Source organism: Vicia villosa, linkage group LG5, assembly GCF_029867415.1.
Source record: "Vicia villosa cultivar HV-30 ecotype Madison, WI linkage group LG5, Vvil1.0, whole genome shotgun sequence".
In the NCBI taxonomy this organism is placed as follows: Eukaryota; Viridiplantae; Streptophyta; class Magnoliopsida; order Fabales; family Fabaceae; genus Vicia; species Vicia villosa.
Genome location: NC_081184.1, coordinates 85,155,623 through 85,181,470, shown reverse-complemented (window position 1 = coordinate 85,181,470; position 25,848 = coordinate 85,155,623). Strand labels below are relative to the sequence as shown.

At 35.2% G+C, this 25,848-nt stretch overlaps 2 protein-coding genes across 2 annotated transcripts; one reads left to right on the top strand and one right to left on the bottom strand.

The window, feature by feature from the left end:
• The first annotated feature begins 637 nt into the window (after nucleotides 1–637).
• LOC131604935 (uncharacterized) lies at nucleotides 638–1,441 on the top strand. Its single transcript, XM_058877349.1, has one exon. The coding sequence runs from the start codon at nucleotides 638–640 to the stop codon at nucleotides 1,439–1,441; it is 804 nt and encodes a 267-aa protein (XP_058733332.1).
• A 6,140-nt stretch (nucleotides 1,442–7,581) lies between these two features.
• LOC131604934 (uncharacterized) lies at nucleotides 7,582–8,571 on the bottom strand. Its single transcript, XM_058877348.1, has one exon. The coding sequence runs from the start codon at nucleotides 8,569–8,571 to the stop codon at nucleotides 7,582–7,584; it is 990 nt and encodes a 329-aa protein (XP_058733331.1).
• Nucleotides 8,572–25,848: the final 17,277 nt, after the last annotated feature.

Here is a 25,848-nt window from a genome sequence, read left to right as displayed (position 1 = left end):
ACCAAAATTCTAGTTATCATGTCCTCAAAACTAACTACTAGAATGTACCGTCAAAGACAAATATATCCAATTATACCCAACACAATGAAGATTTTCAAGTCTAATTTTCTTTAATCTTAACTCTAAAAAAATGTTATTTTAATTATTATTTTATAAATTAAAAAATTAATTTTAATATCCAATAATATAAATATGCATTATTTAAAAATATATATTTTTTTTAAAAAAATTTAACAACTTATTAGAGATAACTTCAAATTTTAGTGACTTTTTAAAATTCAATATCAAAAAAAAGTTACACCATAAGTGACAAGTTATGAAAAACTTGTTTAAATAAATTTTTTATTTAATTTTTTTAATAATATATGAAAATTATGTTTTCAAAAAAAAAGAAGCTAAAACAGCCTCAAATCTCGTAGTAGAAATTATTAGCATATCAGACATTTAATGTATAACAAACTTTTAGATTACGAGAGAAACAGAATTTTTGGTGAATTCTCCGTATCTTGCACTATAAATAAGTTGTCATAATTGCCTCTCTCACTCTCTTCCTCACTCTCTCACTCTCTCTTCACACTTCAACCCAACCGACTCTTTTTCTTCTTTCTTTCAAACCCTACTCCTCCTCTACTCCATCATGAACAACAACAACAATTCTTCATCTCATTCTCATCATCGTAACCCTAATGATCATCATCATCATCATGATCAATGCCTGAAACACAAACTCTTCATGTGTGAGTTTTGTCACAAAGTGTTCACCACTGGCCAAGCACTCGGTGGCCACAAGACCTCTCATCGCTCCAACAAACAACAGTTAGATGATGATCATTATGTTAATAAGGGTCACAAAACTATGAAGATAACTTTCTCTTTATCTTGTTCTCCAAGTTATCATAATAATGATGTTGATGCCAAACACAAAAGACATTCATGGACTAGGGTTTTCAAGACTACCGTTCATCATCCACCTACTACATCAACCTTCAAGCCTAGCCAACAACAAGAATTACCAGCTGTTGACTTGTTAAGTTTTCTGCCACCAAGGTTGTATAATACCAAGAAAAAGAGCAGGAGATATCTTGTTGATGATGGACTCCCTAATAATACTGCTCCAATATTACCGCTGTTGGATATGTCTTGCGAATCGATTCCAAATCTTGATTTGAATCATCGTGAGTCTAAAAGGAAACTCTCAATCAATGGGAATGATACTGAGATGATGCAGAAACAACATGTGCTGCCAGCAAGTGATCATGTTGATGAAACAGTGGTGAACATGAGTGAAGGTGAAATAAAAACAGAATCACGTCATGAATTAGGGTCAAGAGTTATTCCAAACTTTGATTTGAATGATCTCCCGACTAATGATGTTGAAACAGTGGTGTCAAGAGTTGTTCGAAACTTTGATTTGAACCACCTTCCGGCTAATGATGTTTAAACAGAATTCTGTTTGTTATTTTTTGATGTTTATGTTTGAACAAAATGAATTATATTCTACTGTCATGTAACTTGCTGACAAGATGTATATAAGTTTTAGATTCTGATGATTATAAATTTTCAGGTATTGAATCTGTGTTAATCTGGTGATTTTGTTTGAGTGAAACAATAAATAGGTTATTTGCACTATATTTGTATGAAAATATGGAGTTGACAGTTGAAATTGGTTGAAGAATGTGTAATGGTGAGTTTACTATGGAAGTGTTTTTACTTGAATGTTAAAGTACTTGTCCTATTTAGCTATTGTGTAATTGAATTGAATTGAATGTATATGATTTGGTCTTATAATAACTATTTTTGTTTGAAACTTTCAGTGTTGGAGTTTAATATATGGTATTGCTAGAAAAACATTGTTTAATGCAGAACATGGAGGAGAATGCAATTTCTTATATTGATGATATATCCCTCATGATGTTTAAAATTTCTGCAAGAACTCATGTTAGCTGAAAAAAATTTCTGAAGTAAATTTGTGGGTTTACCAAACTAATCATAATATAAACATGTAATTTACTATTAATATAGAAATTCAGTCTTGTAGGCTTAATTGATTCCTTTGTTGTGGTAGTAACTAGTAACAGTCTTCCTTAGTTTTTGAAGAACTCACCAAAGGTTTCCTTTCATAATCTGAAAATGAAACCCTCCCAACAGTTTGAAACTGTTAAGGTCCTGTTTGGTTAAAGAGTTCGAAACCCTCCCAACTAGTATGCAATATAAATAAGTTTGATTATAACTCTCTCTTCTTTAAGTTCATATAATAAATTTTCTCTTTAGACTACTCTACTCTGAAGCGCAATTCTGCTTCTTCTTCTTGTACTATCAAAATCACAATCGCTAATTTACTCACGATTGTGTTTGGGAATTTCTAAAGTTATTATTATTTTGTCTTTCTTTTTTTTAACAATTTTATTTTTTGTTTAGGAAGCCTATTATATATTTTTGTTTCCTATTTTGAAAAAATATTTGCATGAAAATAAATATAACATGTGATTTTACAAGCAAATAATAATTTTTTATTAATTTAAAAAAAATTATCTCTCTTTTACTCAATCACAACCACCTCATAAATTCAATTAAAAATAAATTAAAATTTAAATAAATTTATAATTTTTTTCCATCTTATTAATTATTTTTAACACTAAAAAATTTAAGTTTGTTTTTTTAAATAGGCAATGAGATTAATAAGGGGAGCATAAGGGATACTCCGACCCGAACAAAACGGAAAGCTCCTATAGCTCGAAACAAAGGAGCGGAAGGATATTCCAAGTGTGATAATTACAAAGATCTCCTAGCTTATAAAAAGTTAAAAGCCAATTCCAAGAGGAGCGGATAATCTCCGACATAGTCTCCGTAAAGCTAAAAAACTCTTTTCTAAGGATACAAGCATTACGCTTCAACCATAAACACCACGCCGTCGCCAACCAAATCACCGCCAAAATAGTCCTCTTGGTAATGTTCTTCACTTTATAGCAATGAGCGAAGAAACCTACAAACTCATCAAATGATAACTCCATGCCGGGACCAACCCACCTAAACACCCTCCTCCAAATCCGCACAGTTATCTCACAATCTCCCATTAAATGCGATAAGGACTCCTCCCTCTTCAAGCACAAAGCACACAATAAATCGTTAATATCCACCAAAACTCCTCTCTTGAATAATTGATCTTTAGTTGCAATTTTAAGGGGAGGACCCGAGAGATTAGATTAGATTTGAATAATTGATCTCTTAAATCGTCAAACAAGAACTTCACTTCTTTGACCAAGCTTGCATTAAGGGGAGGACCCGAGAGATTAGATTTGAAACGATCATAACACGACTTAACCGTGAACACACCCAAATCAGCATCACGCCACGCAAAAGTATCCACCTGCTGCTCACGGAAACAGCTCTGCTGCAGCCTAGCAGAGAGATCCTGCGCCAGTGCCGCGACATAGCTGCTGTCCGCAGCCTGCACAGTGCTCATGGCCAGCAGATCCGAAGCATTCCAGTTCCAGCCTTCATCCCCTTTAAAACCAGCTTCGGCAACAGATTGAAGATGATTAGCCGCCAAAGCAAACAGGTCCGGGTAAGCCTCCATTATGGGCTGCTCATTCAACCAACTCGCGTACCAAAACGGAATCTCCTTACCATTCCCCACATTGCAATCCACCGCTCTCGCGAAATGCTTATCACCCAATCTCTCATAGTTGTCCGAAATCAAAACATCTCTCCACCATATCGAGTCATGCTTACCCACTACCGAAACATCTCTGACCAAAACTTTAAGTTTCACATTACCATATCTTGCTTTCAACACATCACTCCAAACCGCCTCTTTTTCGTTTAAAATCCTCCATTTCCACTTGCTAATAAGCGCCGCATTCATAATTTCCACATTTCTCACACCTAAACCACCTTCCTCCTTAGGCTTGCACACGGTGTCCCAACTAACCCAATGAATCGATTTCACTAGATCTCCACCACTCCACAAAAAATTACTTTGAATAGATCGTATCTCATTGAGCACCTTCGACAGAGCTTTATAGAAGGATAAAGAATATATCGGAATGGCATTGAGAACCGCATTGATCAAAACCACCCGACCCGCTACACTAAGATTTTTGCCTCTCCAAACAACTAACCTCTTCTTCAAAAAAGAAATCAATTCTTTCCACATTGAGATTTTCCTCGGATTACCTCCCACTTTAACACCAAGAAACTTAAACGGTAAGCTTCCCACCTTGCACGCAAGAAAAGTCGAAGCCGCTTCAAGAAACCAATCACCTACATTAATCCCATAAATGTTACTTTTATTGAAATTGATTCTCAAACCCGACATTAACTCAAAGCCTCTAAGGATGGTTTTCATACTCCAAAGATTTGCCGAATCCCCCTCGGAGATAATAATAGTGTCATCCGCAAATTGGAGCAAATCGACCTCCTCTTCCGCACCAATCTTGAAACCCCGAAACTCTCCTACTTCTTTCGCCTTCCTCATTAGAGCCGAAAGAACCTCCATCACCAAAACAAACAAAAAAGGCGACAAAGGATCTCCTTGACGGAAACCCTTTTCAACCTTAAAGTCCTTAGTTGTACCACCATTAATGAGAACGGACATATTATTGGTGAAAATACATCCTTCCATCCATCTCATCCATCTTACACCAAATCCCATCCGCACAAGAACAAATCTCACGAAATTCCAACTAACATGGTCATAAGCCTTTTCAAAATCTACCTTTAGCACCACACAACTTCTCTTCTCTCTTTTGGCATAATCCAACACTTCATTCACCACTAGCACTCCATCCGAGATACTTCTACCCGGCACGAAGGCCGTTTGATTGTTAGAAACAAGCTTTCCAACCACACACTTTAATCTAGCTGCCAATAATTTCGCTATTATCTTGTACAAACTTCCAAAAAGACAAATAGGTCTAAAGTCGGCCAAAGATTGTGGATTTTTCATCTTTGGAATAAGAGTTATAAAGGACAAGGTGCACGCTTTAGTAAGCCTAGCCTTTTCAAAGAAATCCGAGACAAGTTTGCCTAAGTCTCCTTTCACCACCTCCCAATTGCTCTTAAAAAACTCTAGAGAGTATCCGTCCGACCCGAGGCTTTTGTTTCCGTCACATGCCCAAACGGCTTCTTTTATCTCCTCCTCCGAGAAAGGTCTCTCAAGCCAAACGGCATCATCGCCACTCAAACGCTTAAGAGAAACCTCTTCCGGGATAGGTCTATCCAAATTTTCTTCTTTGAAAAAAGTTTGGAAGTAAGAAAAGATCTCCTCCTTAACATTCTCCACCCCTTCTATCCTACCGTTTTCCCCGTCCAAGACGGTAATAGAACCTCTTCTTTGTCTATCCTTAATGGCATTATGATAGAAACTAGTGTTTTTGTCTCCTTCGTGCATCCAAAGTTCTCTAGACTTTAACCTTAGCATACAATCTTTCAAATAAAAATTGTTCCGAATTTCAATCGAAGCCTCCCTCCTACTAGAAACCAATTCTTCAATATTCCCACCAAAGTTGTCCACCAACAAACTATCCATCTCATTTAGATTTTCCAACTCCTCTTTGACTTTCAAGTCGATCCATCCAAAAACCTCCCTATTCCAATCACGAAGGCTAGCTTTCAACCACCTAAGCTTTTCATACAAAATAAAGTCCCCCTACCTATGACATTGATCTTTCCCCATTCTTCCGAAATAAATTTCTTGAAATCTTTATGTTGAAACCACACATTGTTGAATTTAAACGGTTTCGGGCCCCAATCTATAACTCCAACATTCAACCAAATAGGAGCATGGTCCGAAATATCTCTCTTTTCAATTCTTTGATCCACCACTCCCCAATCATCCGCTAACTTCCTCGAGATCAAGAACCAATCAAGCCGACTCATAGCCTTCTCGTTGTCTTTAAACCACGTAAACTTACCTCCAACACATGGAATATCGATTAAGCCCATATCTTCTATGAAATCCCGAAACTCCTCCATCCCTCTAGAACTCAAAGAAGAACCTTCTCCCAATCTTTCCTCCCTACTTAAAATTTCATTAAAATCACCCACCACACACCAATCCACGTTACCACATCTACGCTTCCAATCACCTAAAGAACTCCATACAACTCTCCTTTCCACAGCATAACACGGGGCATACACATTTACGAAATTGTAACACGCTCCATTCCAGCAAGCATTGATACCAACATTACCCTTCCCTTTAAAGCTAAAGTTAAGGAATAAAAGATCCTTCTTCCAAAGGATCACCATACCTCCGGAGGCACCGGTAGAGTTACACGCAGTCCATTCCACATCACTACTGCCCCAGAAGGACTTAGCTAACAAATCATTGAAACTAACTAACTTTGTTTCTTGTAAAAAACAGACATCAATATTAAAAGACTTTATCAGAAAACTCACTCTTTTCCTCTTCGAAAGAGAACCCCATCCTCTTAAATTAAGCGAAAACAGATCATGGTAAAAGAACATCTACCGTCTTCTTTCCTTCTAGAGCAGCTTTGTTTTTCCTTTCCAAAACTTCCAGCAACTTAATGCTCATACTATCATCTACCACACCCCTAACACCTAACTTTGTGATGGAATTCCATAAATTCTTACCCACCTCAGAGCAAGCATTATGACTCGTTCTATTATTACAGCGCAAAATGTCCGACTCAGCTAAAGAGGATTGAGAAAGGGACTCACCGGAATTGATGGAGTCACCCTTGGATGTTTCAGCCTGAGTGGTATCTCTCTCAGTCAACGACTTTTCAGCGTTCCTGGGAGCAATACACACATAGAAAGAAGGAGAGATATGAACAATTTTCCCCAAGTCCTTCACCGGCTTCGTTTTCCTTCTTCTCATCAGTGATTTTGACTTATTCTTTCTTAGTCTTCTGCACTCTTGGTCAAAAGAACATGGGCCTTCACACCCAATCTCACCCTGCCTCGGCCCAATAGAAGAGATAAGGGATGAATCATTTAAGACAGGCCCACGTAACAAATCATTAGATTGCAACACGCGTCCTTCTATGGTCCCACCCTTAAAACACCCCTCCACGATTGGTACTCTCTCCACGTCATTAGCAATGGTCCCACTTTCTGTAATGCTATTGGCAACCCATTCTTCCTCACCTGAAGCACCTACTCCCCCTAAAACAACTTTCTCCATTATAAGCGGAGACTCATTAAATGCCTCTGCCTCCACTTCCGAAAAAACCGCCTCCTTAGCCAAGATAGAAGAAACAACAATATCCTTTTTACCTTTATGCTTATAAGATTCCTTAAAAGATGAAAAATCTTTTGATCCTGCTATACAATCAGTCTGTAACTCCTGCCTAAGCCCTACAAGAGCCGTCTCAGTCAAAGACTCTGGAGCCTTTTTGCTACTTTCAGCCTCGAGATTGTCGTTCGTCTCTCCCATGCACTCCTCCTCGAAGAACTCGCTAACAGGTGAAGCATTAGAATCCGAACCAGCTTCCTCCGACCACCTTCGCACCATCGTCAACTCGTTAAAAGAAGAAGAGACTTCTCTTAAGCTTATCAAATATGGACGCCGTCAATAACTGTGTTCACTGAAACATTGATCAACTCCCTCCTTCATGTCTTAATACAAACACTCGCTTCATCCATTTTGATCCGTGTCTCCGTCGACTCTTCGCATTTGATAAAGATTCCAACTATTTCCGTTACCAACTTGAAAAATCCTTCACCCCAAGCATTACAGGGAATTCCTGATATTCTCAAACATGTAAATCTCTCCTGGTCAACATCATTTGGGACCCAAGGTCTTAAAACAGAAAACCAGTTCTCCCACCACCCTCTTCGCTCCTCGATCAAAGCTTCCACTTCGCCACACACCAAGTCTTCAAGAACACACAGGTTAGGGCCTAGCAGAGTAATCCTAATGGAGAAAAGGCCTTCTTCATAGAAAATCTGTTTGATCTTCAACGCAACTTCCACATCTTTGATAACACCTACAAACGCCTTAAGGTAGCGATCCGATTCTTCCTTAGCAGTCTTAAAGAAGACAATCTTGATCCCCTTAGACGCATCACCGCTCGCATCCCTCCCCGCACGATTGTGAAGGACGTCCACGAAGGCTCTCTTATCCACCCAAGCTTTGGACCTTTGAACATACACCGAATCCTCCTTCCTCTCCTTGACACCCTCTTTCCCTCCCCTGCCTGTATTCCGGAGCAACATCTCCTTATTCTTGGCGAGACGCTGAAATCTTGGAAGATTCGCATGCAATTTACGTCCTTCAAGAATCAAACTATCCAACTTGATACCCAATAGCTTCTCATCCTCTACGTCAAAGAAGCGTACAAAACCGTACCTCCTTCCAAACTTATCCCATTTAGAGGGGATAACAACTTCATCAATGACCCCGAATTCCTTGAACTCGAACAACAGATCCCTTGCCTTCCATTTACTACCAAACTTCGTGAAGAAAAAGGAAGAAACCACAGCTCCCTCCGTCTTCCTTCCTTCTCCTTTCGCAACATCCCACTTTCCATCATCACCCCTTCTGAAAGAGTTCCTGGTCACCGTCGTCCATCCTCCCCTGGAGATATTTTGCTTCCACATCCCCGACAGTCTTGAGTTAAGCTAGAAACTAGAGAGAAGAGAGAGTTTCTCTCTCTAACATTTTAAAAATATTAATGATGACTTGTACAATAAATGCAATAATAAAATGAGGGGAACATACAAGTTTTTCTCCTTTTTTACTAATGATATTTCACAAATTTTAAAATATTTTTTATTTTAAATCCAGCCAAGACGCTTAAATCATCTTAAATGAATTATTATAGTTTTTTTTAAATGAAAAAAATAAACTAAAACTATAATAATTTATTTAAGGAGATTAAAGGATCGTGGCTCCATTTAGAAAATATATAATGATGATTTGAAAATTTGAATTTAAAAAAAAAAAATCTTAAATCTTAAATTTGACTAGTTAGAATAGAGAGGAACAAGCAGTATTATTTAATTAAATAAAATATCTAATAAATATTTATAAAAATTGGCTTTACTATAAGCTTGCATGTTAATATAGATCCTTTTAAGATGATGAGTGCAAAATCATTTTATTTTAAGCATCATTATTAAACTCATGTATTTACGGAGAACGAGCTAATTAGACACAAATCAAAATGTGAAATATTTGGGCACATACGCAAAGTTAAACAAAAATTAAAAAAATAATAATTTAATTATATTATTTAATATTATTTAATATTATTTTATCCGCATCGTGTACTATAAATAGGTTGTCATAATTGTCTCTCTGACGATCAATGGAAACGAAGAGGTTTTGCTTTCCCGTCTAGGTGTGATCTTTGTAAAGAAGAAGAAGAAACTTCTCACCACTTGTTTTTTCTCTGCAAGTTTGCTTCTCAGATTTGTGCTTGGGTCGGTTTGATGCTTTGGCTTAATGATTCGATCCATAGTTGGGAAGATGTGAAAAAGATCTTCAACAAGAAGGCAGCAGGTCAGTGTAGAGCATTACATGGTGCTGTTATTATTTTTGTTTTTAATATCATTTGGCAGGCTCGAAACAAGGTACGATTCCAAAACATTAGCACTAGTGTTTCTTATTACATCTCTTGTATTTTGGATGCGGTCTCCATAGCTGGAAATAGCACGGCTGGATCTCACTTGAATATGCAGGATTTCATAATTCTAAAGAGTTTCCGTGTAATCATCCGGCCTCCCCGAGCTCCACGAATTGTTGAGGTTATTTGGGAACCCCCTCCTAGGAGTTGGGTTAAAATCAATTGTGATGGGGCTTCTGTTGCTCCTTCGGGAAACTCTGCTTGTGGTGGGATTGTGCGTAATAGTGAGGGTGGGTTTCTTGGTGCGTTTGTCATTCGGTTAGGTATTTCTTCTTCGCTCATTGCCGAACTTTCCGGTGCGATGTTTGCAATAGAGTTCGCCCATGAGAATAACTAGAAATATCTTTGGTTGGAAACAGATTCAATGGCGGTTGTCAAGGCTTTCAAGTCTCCGTTTTTGGTTCCTTGGCGTATTAGGAATCGTTGGTTAAACTGTATAAATATAGTTTTTAACTGGAATTTTATAGTCTCTCATATATATAGAGAAGGCAACAGCTGTGCTGATGCTTTTGCTAACTTAGGTCTTAGTTTAATTGATCCTACTTATTATTCTTCTATTCCTGAGAATATTCGTGAAGATTTTGTAAAGAATCGGCTCGATTTGCCATTCTTTAGGTTCGTCTCTTATTGATAGGGTTTCGGTTTATGTCCCCCCTATCGCTTTTGTATCAATCTTCGTTATTTTAATATAGCTTCATTTAAAAAAAAAAAGTCTTTCAATCCAACTGATTCTTTTTTCTTAATTTTTTCAAACCCTTGTCCTCTACTCTATCAGTTCATCATGAAGAACAATAGCAATTCTTCATCTCATTCTCATCATCGTAATGCCAATGACCATCCTTATGATCAATGCCACAAATGTGAGCATGGTTTTAAATTGCGGTTGCAGTTGCAGTCACTGTGGTTGCGGCTATTGTGGTTGTTGCAATTTAGAATGCGGTAGTTGCGGCGTGAATTCATACTTATAAACATTAAATATTATATTTTATTATTTATTTCGATTTCACATTTCTTCTATTTCCTCTCTAAATTTTCAAATATTTCTCATTAACAATTCGTCATCATTTTGTGTGAAGTCAAGACTCTCCATCTATTGTGTTTTGATGAAGATAGAGTGAAAATCAAATGATCATGTCAAAAAGTATGGAAAAAAAACTTCAAGTCCATTTTATCTATTCAAATGATTCAAGACTCATCATATTGAAAGCTAGCATCAAAGAATTTAAGAATTATATTTTGAAGACTAGCATTGATTTTTATGTAATGAGGTATAATCATGCTTTTATATTGATAAATTTAGTGCTCAATTATTCTCCAAAAAATCACTTGCATGCATTGGTCGTTTGTGTTCAAAATCACTTTCAAATATATTTTTATCACGTTTGAACCATGTTAAATCACTTATAATTTATTGACTATGATAAATCAATAGATGTTGCATTAAGTTGGTTCAAATAATTAGACAAATTATCATGCATAAAAATCTTTGATTCAAATGCATAAAATGAAAAATAAAATAAATTTTTTTTTTTTTTAAAATGCTTTCAGCACTTGTTAAGTCAGGTCTGGTTAACTGACTTAACCAAACCTAATGCTATTTAGAATTTGAATAATTATTTGAAATTCAAAATTGCTGCGAACTTGTTAAGTCAAGTATCTGTTTGAACCGACTTAAAAAGACCTGTACGTTTTTTTAAAAAAAAAAGCAATTTTTTAACACCTTTTCATACACTCTTCATGAAACCTTTTCATTTTAAATTGACATTTTTTTATGATATTTTTTCATGACTTCACCATGGTTCATAAAGGTGTTATGCTCTTATAAATACATTAAACTTTAAATTGCAAATCAACTCTTCAATAGCAATTTAACATCACTTTTATCATTTAAATTTTAAAACAAGTGTTTGTGTTCTTGAATTTTCACAAAGAATTTTTCTACATGCATTTCCATATTAGTCTAAAAAAATTCATATACTATTTACAAACACCTGAGCACTATATTCTATCTTTATAAATTATTTGTTTGGAAAAGAAGATCAATTATATTGATACATCACTCAAAGTGATAATTATTCTACAAATTTCTTATTCTCAAAAATCTTGTTGTATTCATATCTTATTTTTCCATAATTGTTGGAATTAAGATTACTTGGTTTGTATTCCTTGTTGTCCAGGATTGTTGGAAGCAAGAATTTGAAAGTGAGAGGATTGTTCTCATTTCAACTTGATTATTCCAAGAGGATTGTTCTTGATGGTTGAAATCTTGTTGTCCAGGATTGTTGGAAACAAGTGAGTCATTAAGGGAGGATTGTTCTCTTAGTGTACTTAGTGAAAATCCAAGAGGATTGTTCTAGGTGTTTGTGTAGGTCTTGTACAAGTCACAAGCTATAGTAAAATCTCTTTCATGTTGAAAGGGGAATAGAGTACTCTCGGATTGTGAGGGGAACCAGTATACATCATTGTGTTCTTTACTTTTTCGCATTTACCGCTTTCATCACAAATCAAAAACCAGAAAAGAAAGAAACATATGTATAAACTCTTGCACCAAACCAGAAAACTAAGAACAAGTGTTCTAAAACCGGATAATTTTTCAAAGTCCTTATTCACCCCTCTCTTAAACTTACAATTGGCATTAGAGCAGGTTATATGTAACCTGTTCCTACAAGATCCAGATGGCTTCCGCAAATCAAATCCAGTTTTTAGAGAGGGTGATAGTAACAACAAGCCTCCATTATTTTGTGGAGAGTACTTTGATTTCTCGAAAATTAGGATTAAGGCTCACTTAGAAGCACAAGGAGAAGAAGTATGGGAAGCAGTCCAAAATGGTCCATTTGTTCCTACAACTGTTGTCGATGGTATTGAATCAACCAAGCTTAAAGATTCATGGAATGGCGATGATAAGAAAAAGGTCCTCTATGACAAAAAGACAATCAATCTTCTTCAAGGTGCACTTAGCATAGACGAGTTTTTTCGTTTCTCAGCATGTACAATGGCAAAATAAATATGGGATATTCTTGTAGAAACTCATGAAGGAACCATTGAAGTTAAGAGATCTCGATTAAATACTTTAAGTCAAGAATACGAGGTATTTAGAATGCAACCCAGAGAATTTATTCTTGACTTACAAAAGAGATTCATGCACTTAGTAAATCACTTAAGTGCACTTGGAAAGAAACTCACTACCGAGGAACAAAATCTCAAAGTTCTTACATCCTTAACAAAAGAATGGCAACCGAAAGTAACATCAATATCCGAGAAGAAGAATATATCTAGAATGACTTCTGCAATATTGTTTGGAAAACTCAAGAATATGAAACGGAACTCGAAAGACTTGAAACAGATGAAATTCAAGTAAAAGATTCAAAAGACATTGCCTTAAAGACGAGAGTCAAACATCATGATAGCAATCAAGAAGAATCCACTAGTGAAGAAAATGATGATTTTATCAAGAAATTTGAAAAGTTTCTAAGAAAAGAAATGAAAAAAGGTGATCATTAAAGGGGAAGCACCAACAAGGAAGGTTAAATGTTTTGAATGTGGAGAAAAAGGACATGTCAAAAGTGAATGTCCTACACTTGAAAAAGAAGAATAAATACTTCAAGAGAAATAAGGATAAAAAGTCAAAGAAATCATATATAGCATGGGAAGATAATGAAGCAAGTTCATCTTCCGATTCCAAAAGCAAAGAATGCGCAAATCTAACATTGATGGCATCACACCATTCCGATAATGAAGACGATAAGGTTAGTAATGAATTTTCTCTTTATGATAATGATGCACAAGGTGCCATAAATGAACTCTTAAATGAATGCAAAATTCTGTACAAAACAATATCATCTCAAAATAAATAAATTTCATCTCTAGAAGAAAAAGTTAAGACAATGGAAAAAGATTTTGAGAATGAAAAAAAGAAAGATGATTAGTGATCAAAAATATAATGTTGTATGCAAAAATTGTGAATCACTTTATTTTCAAATTGTTCAATTAAAGAGAGTTCTTGAAAGGCATGAAAAGGGACAAATTGTAACACCCCTTTTCTAACCCCAAAATATATCATTCAATCACACAGAGTAAGCAAGCATAAAGGAAAAAGGGCGTCACATGTTATTTTCATCACAAATGAAAACCTAAAACAAAGCATTCAATATTCTTAATATGCAAGGATCATATTGTAACACAATGTAAATCTCATGCTTCCATACATTGTGCATAAACGCTTGCGGAAAAAACAATTGGATTGCTATTAAAAGATTCAATGAATATATCCCATACTATATTCATCTACCAAATTCAAATTAACATTTAAATCCACATACTAATTTGAAATCCACAATCTTGGGCACATAGCCTTAAACAACATATCCGAGATCTCAAGCAAATACATCCGAGTATCCAACAAAACATATGAAATAGCAATATCCAAACATAAGCATAAGTCTAAAGAAAATTCCCCCAAGTGTTACATGATCAGAGCATATGACTCGCTACCTAATCCAATAACAAACTCAGGAGCTCCTCGGCTAGATCCTCGGACAAGCTACTACTCGTCGGAACCTGCACGTTATCAACGAAGGATAACATTCAAACAGAAGGGTGAGAATTCAACTTCTTATAGAAAACATAATAATGGGAAATGCAACATAAACAAGCTTACATTTCACAATTCATCACTCTTCATAAAAACATACTTTTATAACCATACATCAAAGTTAACATGTTTCATCATTAAATCACCAAGTTCCATCATTCAAGTAATTATATCTAATTACTAATTCAACAGTTATATTCCACTAAGGAAATGCCATCTAGTATACAACTATCACATAAAATCCACATTATGCATCACTCATCACATAATCAATCCAAGTTAATCATATTGCAAAATCACACAAAACATAATTCACACCGACACGTGCGACTCAAGTGTGACTCTATGCAATATGCATGTGGATCCCATCCGTTATCATTTCCGGTCATGCCGATTGTCTTTCCTCTATAGACTAGATAACCACCTCAAAAGCCTCATTCCGCATTAAGCTTTCAAATCTCATTCGACGTTAGATTTGGGACAAGTAAATAACCTTCTCGAGATTACCCAACATTGCCACTTTCAAAGACTCATGCTTGTGTACGCGTGCAACAAAACAAGACTCATGCATTTAAGACGATCTCTCTATCTCTTAAACTACAAAATCACATCTTTACAACTTTGCACAACATTACACAACATGAAATTCAATCCAATACCAAACATCAATTAGCATTTAGCAATCAATCACATAATTCGCGACATTAACATCTCATACGGCATTCGTGAACAATGATCACACAAGATTCATCCATAACATACACACATAGGTAAATTTTATTCCCAATTATCATCATAATTAATCAAACAAGTTCCAATCCATTCTATTCTATCATATAGACAATTATTTAAGCTTCATTATGCTTCAAACGACACCTAAAAAGGAGTTACGGATCAAAAGTTATGCTAATTCTAAGTTACAATTATTTTTCCAAAATACACAGTGGAACTCGGTTCCTCCCTATGTGAGAACCGGGTTCTGACTTCTTAAAATGCTCGTTTCTGGTTTTTACTATGGGAAACCGGGTTGGCACGTATGGGAATCGGTTCCCACGTAACAGTAGCATAAAAATCAATAGTTTTGACAGCAAAACACATTTCAAATCATACCCAATCCAACCCAAACGAACATAAGCATTTAGAATCATCAAATCAACTAATTAAACACCCAATTCATGCAACAATAACATCATTTATCACCACATAACAACAAGAGATTCATAAAATGAGCAAAAGTTACATAAACCCTAACATTTCCAAAACTATGAAATTGAAAGATGAAGAGATAATCACAACAAAACACATTACCCAATCATATAGTCTATAAGAACTTGGATTCAAACCCTTACCTCTAACTCTTAATCCACCCTCTTCAAGAATCTACAAATTCCTTCTCCTCCTCTTCTATCAGCTTCTTCTCTTCTTTCTATCTTTTTCCTCTATTCTTTCTAATTAGGTTATGACATAACATTCTCTCCTAATTCTCATTATTTCATTGGGCTTAACCCCCCTAATACTCTTTCTGTAACACCCCAAATCTACCCGATAATTTATACGGAAAATCAGAGTATTTTAAATTTTTCATACGATGAAATAGAATGTCACATTCGTCATTTAATTCACATACGACAATTACGCCTCGACATAGATACATAACACTTAAACGAAAGCGGACAAATTATAACATTAATTTAATCCTCAAAAACACCTCATCAAATAAATTACTTCGCAGTGGAATCAGCAAACTTCATAATTATTCAAATAATATCGTAGCATCTTTGCATGGTAATCTTTAAGTTATAGTCTAAACCAAAACCATATAAAATTCAGCAAATAAAACAATAATAAAAACAATCGTTTTATCCCCCGAGTGCTACGTATCAGAGCGACAACCGACTCAACTCACAGCAGCTAAATCCTTCACTCACTAGCATCACCTGCACGTTACCAGTATAAAGGCAACGGCGACAACAAGCAAAGGGTGAGATATCAAACAATATAAATAAAGTCATGATAAAAAGTATATTACGGTTCAAGCAATAATATATATATTCTCAAGTCTCGATTTCAAAACACAAATCCAAATTCAAAATCATATAATCACACACAACGTCACAACCAAACATATGAATGAGACACGACAAATGCATCATGCATGTGGTACCCAGGGCTTCAGCCCCCATCGCCAATTGCCAGATAATAGAGGCATCAAAAACAGGCATAAGCCTTCGTCGCTGTTTTGCCAATCCAGGCCGTCGCTACAACATGCAATTCATGAGACACTATGCCATGCAACAACCACAATCAATTATAAAACAACGTCGCATAAGGCATTCGCCCACATCGCCAAAATATATCAATTATTATTGATAATTACTCGTCACTTTAATTTTATGCAACATCGCAAAATTCGCAATATCTCAAAATATGCAACAAGTCAAAACATGGCCGAAAACGCCGCCAATTTACGGATACCGAATCAATTCCGGACTCGCCTAAATTATATTACTCGGTTAATTAATTTTCGGATCTGTTATAAATTTTTATTTTCCTGTCACTGATATACCCATAATTATTATTCTGATACTGTTAAATGACATAGTTGTGCTACTGTTATTATCAGCGACTCTGCTCATTTCTACATCTCTAAACATTGCAAGTATTTTAAATTAGTCGTATAATCCAACTATTTACTGCTAACTCAAGACTCCTAAAAATTATATAAATAATGTTAAATCAATTATTGCCTCTGATAATTATACATCTGTCATTATTAAATCATGTCAAATATATTGAATCACTAGTTACAGTGTAAAAACATTACACTTATTTCAATTGAAAATCATTTACTGGGAATGAGCCAATACTGTTGATTTAACTATCGGTTCCATACTAACAATTCCTCCTAAAACACATATATATTTATGTATCCTCAAGTTTTCCACCCATTTATATTTTTATTTCTAGATATAATGCTGCTGCTACCACACATTTCACTAATTAAATCTTGGTTCCTATTCATTTATTTTATAAACTTATAACTTCATCCATGATTTAATATAATATAGTTACTAAAAGTATACCACTAGTACCTTAATACTGACACATAGAAACAAACTTAATATAATGGTTATAAGGAATCACATTTTATGGGACGGTCACTACACCTTAGTGGCCAGCGTCCCCTCCTTTTTACTTGCCAAGGGGCGTGCGCCCTCCTTCTATGTGGTGGCATGGCCACTTCTCTCCTAGATATGAGGGGCGGTCATCCCTCCCTTTAGGGCCTCCGTCCCTTACTGTTTTTTTTGTTTAATCTTTCCTTCGTCCTTATCAATTAACAACCCAGAAAATTCTTCATCGGAGATTCGTCAACACACATCACAGAGTTATATTCAACACAGACAATTGTTCATCGATAAAATTTCAATTTATCGCAAAATCAAAGATAACACACACCAGACAATAATCACACAGTATCAAATGTTTACACATAATTTTCCAGAAACAGCACACCATAATACCACACATATAAAAAATCAATCGAAAACATAGAGACAATAAATTCCCCAAACCCACATACAATCTATCATGTCCCTATTTATAGAGCAAGAACCCCACCCTTACCTTGTATTCGGAATCCGCTCTACAATTCCGGTCGAATCCCAGCTTTTCCGGTTCGCATAATCCTTTCGGTTTCTCCTTCCCGACACAGCTCTCATATCCCTTTTTCAACCACTGAGCTTCCAAACCCTTGTTTTGTTTTCTCTTATCACGTACAGCCACCAAAACCTAATTCATCATTCTTTTTATTTATTCCCTTAATCCAATAATAACAATAATAATATTATTATTATATCTAATGGGCTTAAACTTCACACCTCCAATTTACTATTTAACACACAACCTCAAAATCCAACTTAATTAAAAAATCCATAATAATATTAAACTTAATATTATTTCTCTGACTAACTGACTAAAATCTGAATTTAACTTAATAATCCAAATGCGCCTCTTAAAATCACACTGACAAATTCAACTACTTCGATACATTCTCAAACTTCTTCTAAATCCAATAATTAAATCCTTCAATAATTTAATTAACTAATTAATTAAATTTGGGGCGTTACACTTTCTCACTCAACTAAGCCCATTTAACTAATTTCTAATAAAGTTATACCATTTATTAATTAGCTAAATAACATATCACCACCCAATTAAATAATTATCACTCAAACAATAATTAAATAAAACACATAAACAATTATCAAATATCAAATAATCCTAATTAATTAAATCTAATAAAAATAGGGCGTTACAACTCTCCCCCACTTAAAAAGATTTTTGGCCTCGAAAATTACCTCAAACAAACAACTCCGGATACGATTCCCTCATCTTATCCTCGAGTTCCCAAGTGATATTGCCATTGGCCACTCCACCCCATATCACTTTTACCAAAGCAATCTCCTTACCACGAAGCTTCTTCACCTCTCGATCTTCTATTCGCATAGGTGATGTGTCAACCGTCAAATTATCTCTCACTTGAACATCATCTAATTGAACAACATGCGATGGATCCGCAATGTACCTCCTCAATTGAGACACATGGAACACATCATGAAGATTAGAAAGAGATGGTGGCAATGCAATCCGATATGCCACTTCACCTACTCTCTCCGAAATCTGATAAGGACCAATGAAACGCGACATCAACTTACGCGACTTCAATGCTCTACCAACACTGGTCATAGGAGTAACCCTCAAAAACACATGATCATCCTTCTCAAACTCAAGAGACTTCCTACTCTTATCATGATAACTCTTCTGACGACTTTGAGAAGCCTTCATCTTCTCTTGAATCATATTAATCTTATTCATAGTCTCTTGAATTAACGCGGGTCCAACCACAACACTCTCTCCCGATTCATACCAGCACAAAGGAGTCCTACTCTTTATACCATAAAGTGCCTCAAAAGGTGCCATTCCAATACTCGAATGGAAACTGTTGTTATAAGTAAACTCAATCAAAGGTAAGAAACTATCCCAATTTCCTCCTTGTTCCAAAACACAAGACCTCAAAAGATCTTCAAGCGACTGAATAGTCTTCTCCGATTGACCATCGGTTTGCGGGTGATACGCCAAATTCAAACGCAACATCTTACCCAAGGCACTTTGCAAACCCTCCCTAAATCTAGAAGTGAACCTTGGATCTCTATCCGAAACGATACTTGACGGAATACCATGCAAACACACAATCTTCTCAACTTAGCAAGTCTTTCCATCGAATAGTCCATCCTCATCGGAATAAAATGAGCACATTTCGTCAATCTATCCACAACGACCCAAATTGCCTTACAATTACTCGACGTTCTCGGCAAACTCGAAACAAAATCTATAGAGATACTATCCCACTTCCACTCGGGAATAGATAATGGTTGCATCAAACTTGACGGTTTTTGATGTTCAATCTTTGACTTTTGACAAGTTAGACATGAATAAACAAACTCCGCTATATCCTTCTTCATACCTTGCCACCAAAACAATTTCCTCAAATCTTGATACATTTTAGTAGCACCGGGATGAATGCTCAAACCACTTCTATGCCCTTCCTCAAGAATTCTTTTTCTTAAATCCGCAACATCCGGAATACAAACTCGATCACGACATCTCATAACTCCATTCTCGTCAATCCGAAAATCACCACCTTTACCTTGATCTATCAATGTCATAATGTCCACCAATTTCAAATCCGACTTTTGACCTTCTCTAATCTCATCAAGAATACCACTCGTAAGCTTTAACATACCAAGCTTAACACACGTAGTCGTCGCTTCACAAACCAAACTCAAATCTCTAAATTTTTCCAACAATTCCAATTCTTGAATCATCAACATAGACATATGCAATGATTTCCTACTCAATGCATCGGCTACAACATTCGCTTTTCCAGGATGGTAGTTCAAACTAAAATCATAATCCTTCAAGAATTCCAACCATCTTCGTTGCCTCATATTCAACTCTTTCTGATCAAACAAATACTTCAAGCTCTTGTGATCACTATACACATCAATTCTTGATCCAAACAAATAATGCCTCCAAAGTTTCAAAACAAACACAACGGCGACCAACTCTAAATCATGCGTCGGATAATTCCTCTCATGAATTTTAAGTTGCCTTGAAGCATAAGCTACCACTTGCCCTTTTTGCATCAAAACTCCTCCCAAACCTAATAATGAAGCATCACAATACACAATAAACGGTTCCAACGGATCCGGCAAAATCAAAATAGGAGCAGAAGTCAACCTTCTCTTAAGCTCTTGAAAATTCGCTTCACATTGCAAAGTCCAAATAAAAGCTTGACCCTTCCTAGTTAACAACGTCAGCGGCAAAGATAACTTAGAAAATCCCTAAATGAACTTCCTATAATAACCGGCCAAACCAAGAAAACTTCTAATCTCAGAAACAGACTTAGGAGCTTCCCATTGAGATATAACTTCAATCTTCAACGGGTCAACAGAAATACCTCCACTAGAGATCACATGGCCAAGAAAACTCACTTCCTTTAACCAAAATTCGCACTTAGAAAGCTTAGCAAACAACCTCTTCTCTTTCAACACCGATAACACAATTCTCAAATGCTCAGCATGATCATTTTCACTCTTGGAATAGATCAAAATATCATCAATTAACACAACCACAAACTTATCTAGATAATCATGGAAAATCCTATTCATATACTCCATGAATACACCAGGTGCATTAGTCACACCAAACGGCATAACAGAATACTCATAATGACCATACCTCGTCCTAAAAGTAGTTTTCTGAATATCCTCCGCTTTCACACGAATCTGATGATACCCAGACCTCAAATCAATCTTACTAAACACACAAGCTCCAACCAACTGATCCATCAAATCATCAATCCTCGGAAGTGGATACTTGTTCTTAATCGTCACTTTGTTCAATTGTCTATAATCGACGCAAAGCCTCATAGAACCTTCCTTCTTCTTAACAACCAAAACAGGTGCACCCCACGACAATACACTAGGATGAATAAACTTCTTCTCTAACAAATCCTCAAGTTGACTCTTCAATTCTTTCAACTCAGAAGCAGACATCCTATACAGAGCCATCGATACAGGACTAGTTCCAGGAACTAAATCAATCGAAAACTCAACTTCACGTTCCGACGGTAAATCACTTACATCTTCAGGAAATACCTCCGCAAAATCACAAACTATTGGCAATTCCCCATTGGTTCTCTTCTCATGCACATCTAAGGTTGCCAATAACATAAACAATTCAGCCCCATCTTGAACAGATTCATCAACTTGCTTGGCAGACAAAAACAAATCTTCCTTAACACCAATCTCAGGAAAAATAACCGTCTTATCAAAATAGTTGATATACACACGATTAAATTCCAACCAATTCATACCCAAAATCACATCAAGTTGCTCTAACGGAAGACAAACTAAATCAATCCCAAAATATCTACCAAAAATACTCAAAGGACAATTCAAACACACAAAAGAAGTATAAACAGAACCCATAGCAGGTGTATCAATAACCATACTTCTACGCATATCAGATAACACAAGATTCAATCTCTTAGCAAAATCCAAAGAAATGAAAGAATGTGTCGCACCGGTATCAATAATAGCAATCAAAGGTGTACCATTAATGAAGCACGTACCTTGGATTAGCCTATTATCGGTAGAAGCCTCCGCACCAGACAATGCAAACACTTTCCCTTTCGCTTGCTCCTTCTTCGGTTTGTCACACTTGGTACTAATGTGACCTTGCTCACCACAATTGTAGAAAGTCACTTTTGAACCACCTCTACATTCATGAGAATTGTGACCCACCTTGCCACACTTGAAACACGTCGCATCAGATTGAGGACATTCAGAAATATGATGTCCCTCAACACCACACCTATAACACTTGACAGGAGTGTGAGATCCTCCCCCACTTGGTTTCTTGCCATTACCAGTTTTCTGTTTTCCTTTACCATCATACGGTTTCCCACGGAATTGACCTTTCTTCTCACTCAAAGCCTTAATATAAAATAAAATCTAATACAAAACTTGCAAAAATAATAAAGTTGCATGATTTCATCTCAAATGCTTGTATTATAACAATTTCAACCTAACAATAAATGTGTGTGCGCATATATATATATATATATATATATATATATATATATATATATATATATATATATATATATATATAAGTTTATCTATTTCGGTTCCCAACATCGTACCTTTACTCTTAATTTAATCTTGCATAAGATATAACATAGTACCGAGTTTTTATTTCTACTTAATGTTACATACATTCCCCTATGTAACTGTTCTAGAAAACAGGATTGAGAGAAAATGGGGAGATCATGGAAGAAAAGATTGCTTACACACGACATCTATTTAGCTTCTAACCGAGATAGCAATTGTGAGTAGATATATAACATGTTGATCCATCAAGTGAAAAAAAGATCATACATATAACTCCGACACTATATTTGGGAGATAAGTCTTAGCCTATAGGCAAGTGACATCAACTCCAGCACTGCTCCCAATAAATTGCATGAGAATAAAACTAAAATGGCATAAAATAATACTCCGCACTCCTATTGTCAGCTCTCGTGGAGGTGAATCTATCCCACCACTGCATACCTCGATCTCTATGAACATGGCTGTAACTCCTTCTAAACAAAATCGAGTCCAAAACGACCGCCAACAAACTAGCAATAAACGCTCCGGATGAAAACGGAATGTTGACCACATTAGTAAACTGTAGAAAATATACTTTAAATTCTGAGCAATCCTTTAAAAAAACAATACACCAATCATTTATTTTATCTATTATTTGGTTCAGCTTTTACTCAAACGATAAGGCTATTCAATTCAATTAACATATGGTTTTAAAATGTTGTATTATATGAAAAGTAATATATATAAAAAAAACGCATACATACCCATCTCGTTCTTGTACGCACGGGACCGTACTCCCAAAATACTATGGTATGGAGAACCCCACGAAAATAAAAAAATCCCAAGATAAACTTCCCGCTAAAGCTTTTCAGATTACAAAACTGAAGCAAGCCGAGGCCTCCTGAACCTGTGTTAAGAAAGACAAAATAAAATTAAAAAATAAAACCTAGATAAAATTATGAAAAACTTAAATTGAGGTAACTATACATACCCACATAAGTAAATGAAATGCAGTACAACGCTACAAATACGCAAACCTCGACCCTCACTCTCATTTAATATAAAAAAAATATAATACAAAACTTGCAAAAATAATAAAGTTGGATGATTTCATCTCAAATGCTTGTATTATAACAATTTCAACCTAACAATAAACGTGTGTGCGCGCATATATATATATATATATATATATATATATATATATATATATATATATATATATATATATATATATATATATATATATATATATATATATATATATATATTTCGGTTCCCAACACCATACCCGTACTCTTAATTTAATCTTGCATAAGATATAACCTGGTACTGAGTTTTTATTTCTACTTAATGTTACATACATTCCCTTATGTAACTGTTCTAGAAAACATGATTGAGAGAAAATGGGGAGATCATGGAAGAAAAGATTGCTTACACACGACATCTATTTAGCTTCTAACTGAGATAGTAATTGTGAGTAGATATATAACATGTTGATCCATCAAGTTAAAAAAGATTATACATATAACTCCGACACTATATTTGGGAGATAAGTCTTAGTCTATAGGCAAGTGACATCAAATCCAACACTGCTCCCAAAAAATTTCATGAGAATAAAACTAAAATGGCATAAAATAATTCTCTGCACTCCTACTGTCAGCTCCCTTGGAGGTGAATCTATCCCACCACTGCATACCTCGATCTCTAAGAACACGGATGTAACTCCTCCTAAGCAAAATCGAGTCCAAAACGACCGCCAACAAACCAGCAACGAACGCTCCGGATGAAAACGGAATGTTGACCACATTAGTAAACTGCAGAAAATTTACTTTAAATTCTGAGCAATCCTTTAAAAAAAACAATGCACCATTCATTTATTTTATCTATTATTTGGTTCAGCGTTTACTCAAACGATAAGGCTATTCAATTCAATTTACATATGGTTTTAAAATGTTGTATTAAATGAAAAGTAATATATATATAAAAAAAACGCATACATACCCATCTCGTTCTGGTACGCACGGGACCATACTACCAAAATACTATGGTATGGAGAACCCCATGAAAATAAAAAAAATCCCAAGATAAACTTCCCGCTAATGCTTTTCAGATTACAAAACTGAAGCAAGCCGAGGCCTCCTGAACTTTTGTTAAGAAAGACAAAATAAAATTAAAAAATAAAACCTAGATAAAATTATGAACAACTTAAATTGAGGTAACTATACATACCCACATAAGTAAATGAAATGCAGTACAACGCTACAAATACGCAAACCTCGACCCTCACTCTCATCTACTATCTATTCATTAATAATAGATTGACCAAATTGCCTAAATTACCCTTTCACCAAAATTTATTGGCACTAATAAAAGGTCATTTTTGTAACTAACAAATTAAGTATTCACTCTTTCAACTTTATTGAATGGATGCCCCAAGTGTTAGTTTTTCATTGGTCCGAATTAAATAACATTTTCCCTATAACTTTATTGCATGAATGATGACATCACATGTAAGCCATGGATGATGGAAGTCATATTTAAATTTCTTTTACATTTCATTTTCCCACACTTTCTTACTTTCATTTTAATTTTTCTTAATTTATTTATTATCACAAAAAATATTAATAATCTATTTTTAAATTTTAATCTTACTAAAAATTTCAAATTTCTTACGCATTTCATTTTTCCATACTTTCATTTTAATTTTTTAACATTTATCTATTATCGCAAAAAATATTAATAATCGATCATTTAATTATTATTCCCAAAAATATTTAATTATTTCACGGGCCATTATCAACTCAATATTTAATTTTTTTTAATCGATCATTACACATTTTCTCTATCTTAATTAAAATTTCAAATTCCTCTCACATTTTTTCACACTTTCTTACTTTCATTTTAATTTTTTTCTCTATTTATTTATTTATTATCTCACGGGTCACTGTCAACATAATGTCTATTTTATTTTAATCAATCATTGTCTTTATTTGAGAGATAATATCTTTATTTTTATTTTTTTCTCCATCTCACGATTTTTTATTGTAACATCCCTATTTCTCAAAGCATGAATATTTAGTGATGCCTAATGACTAATAAGTGTCAACATACTATTAAGCATCATTAACAATTGTTAAGAGAATGTTTATTTGGAATGGTTAGGATCCAAAGAGAGTGATTAGAAACCAACAAAATGGCAATTTGGTGAATATGACTTTGTTAGAGGGCAAATGAGACATTAACCTCTATTGCATGGGCTAAGACCAATTAGGTAAGAGCACTATTTTTTCTAATTCAGATTTTTATGAAAGTGAAAGAGTTAGAAGCACAAAGAGAAAGAACAATCAAGCCAACAAGAGCATTTTCGCAACCTTGATACAGCTCCACTAAATCAGGTATATCTCTCAACTCGTAACTCCAATCGTAACGATTCTGGTCCCAT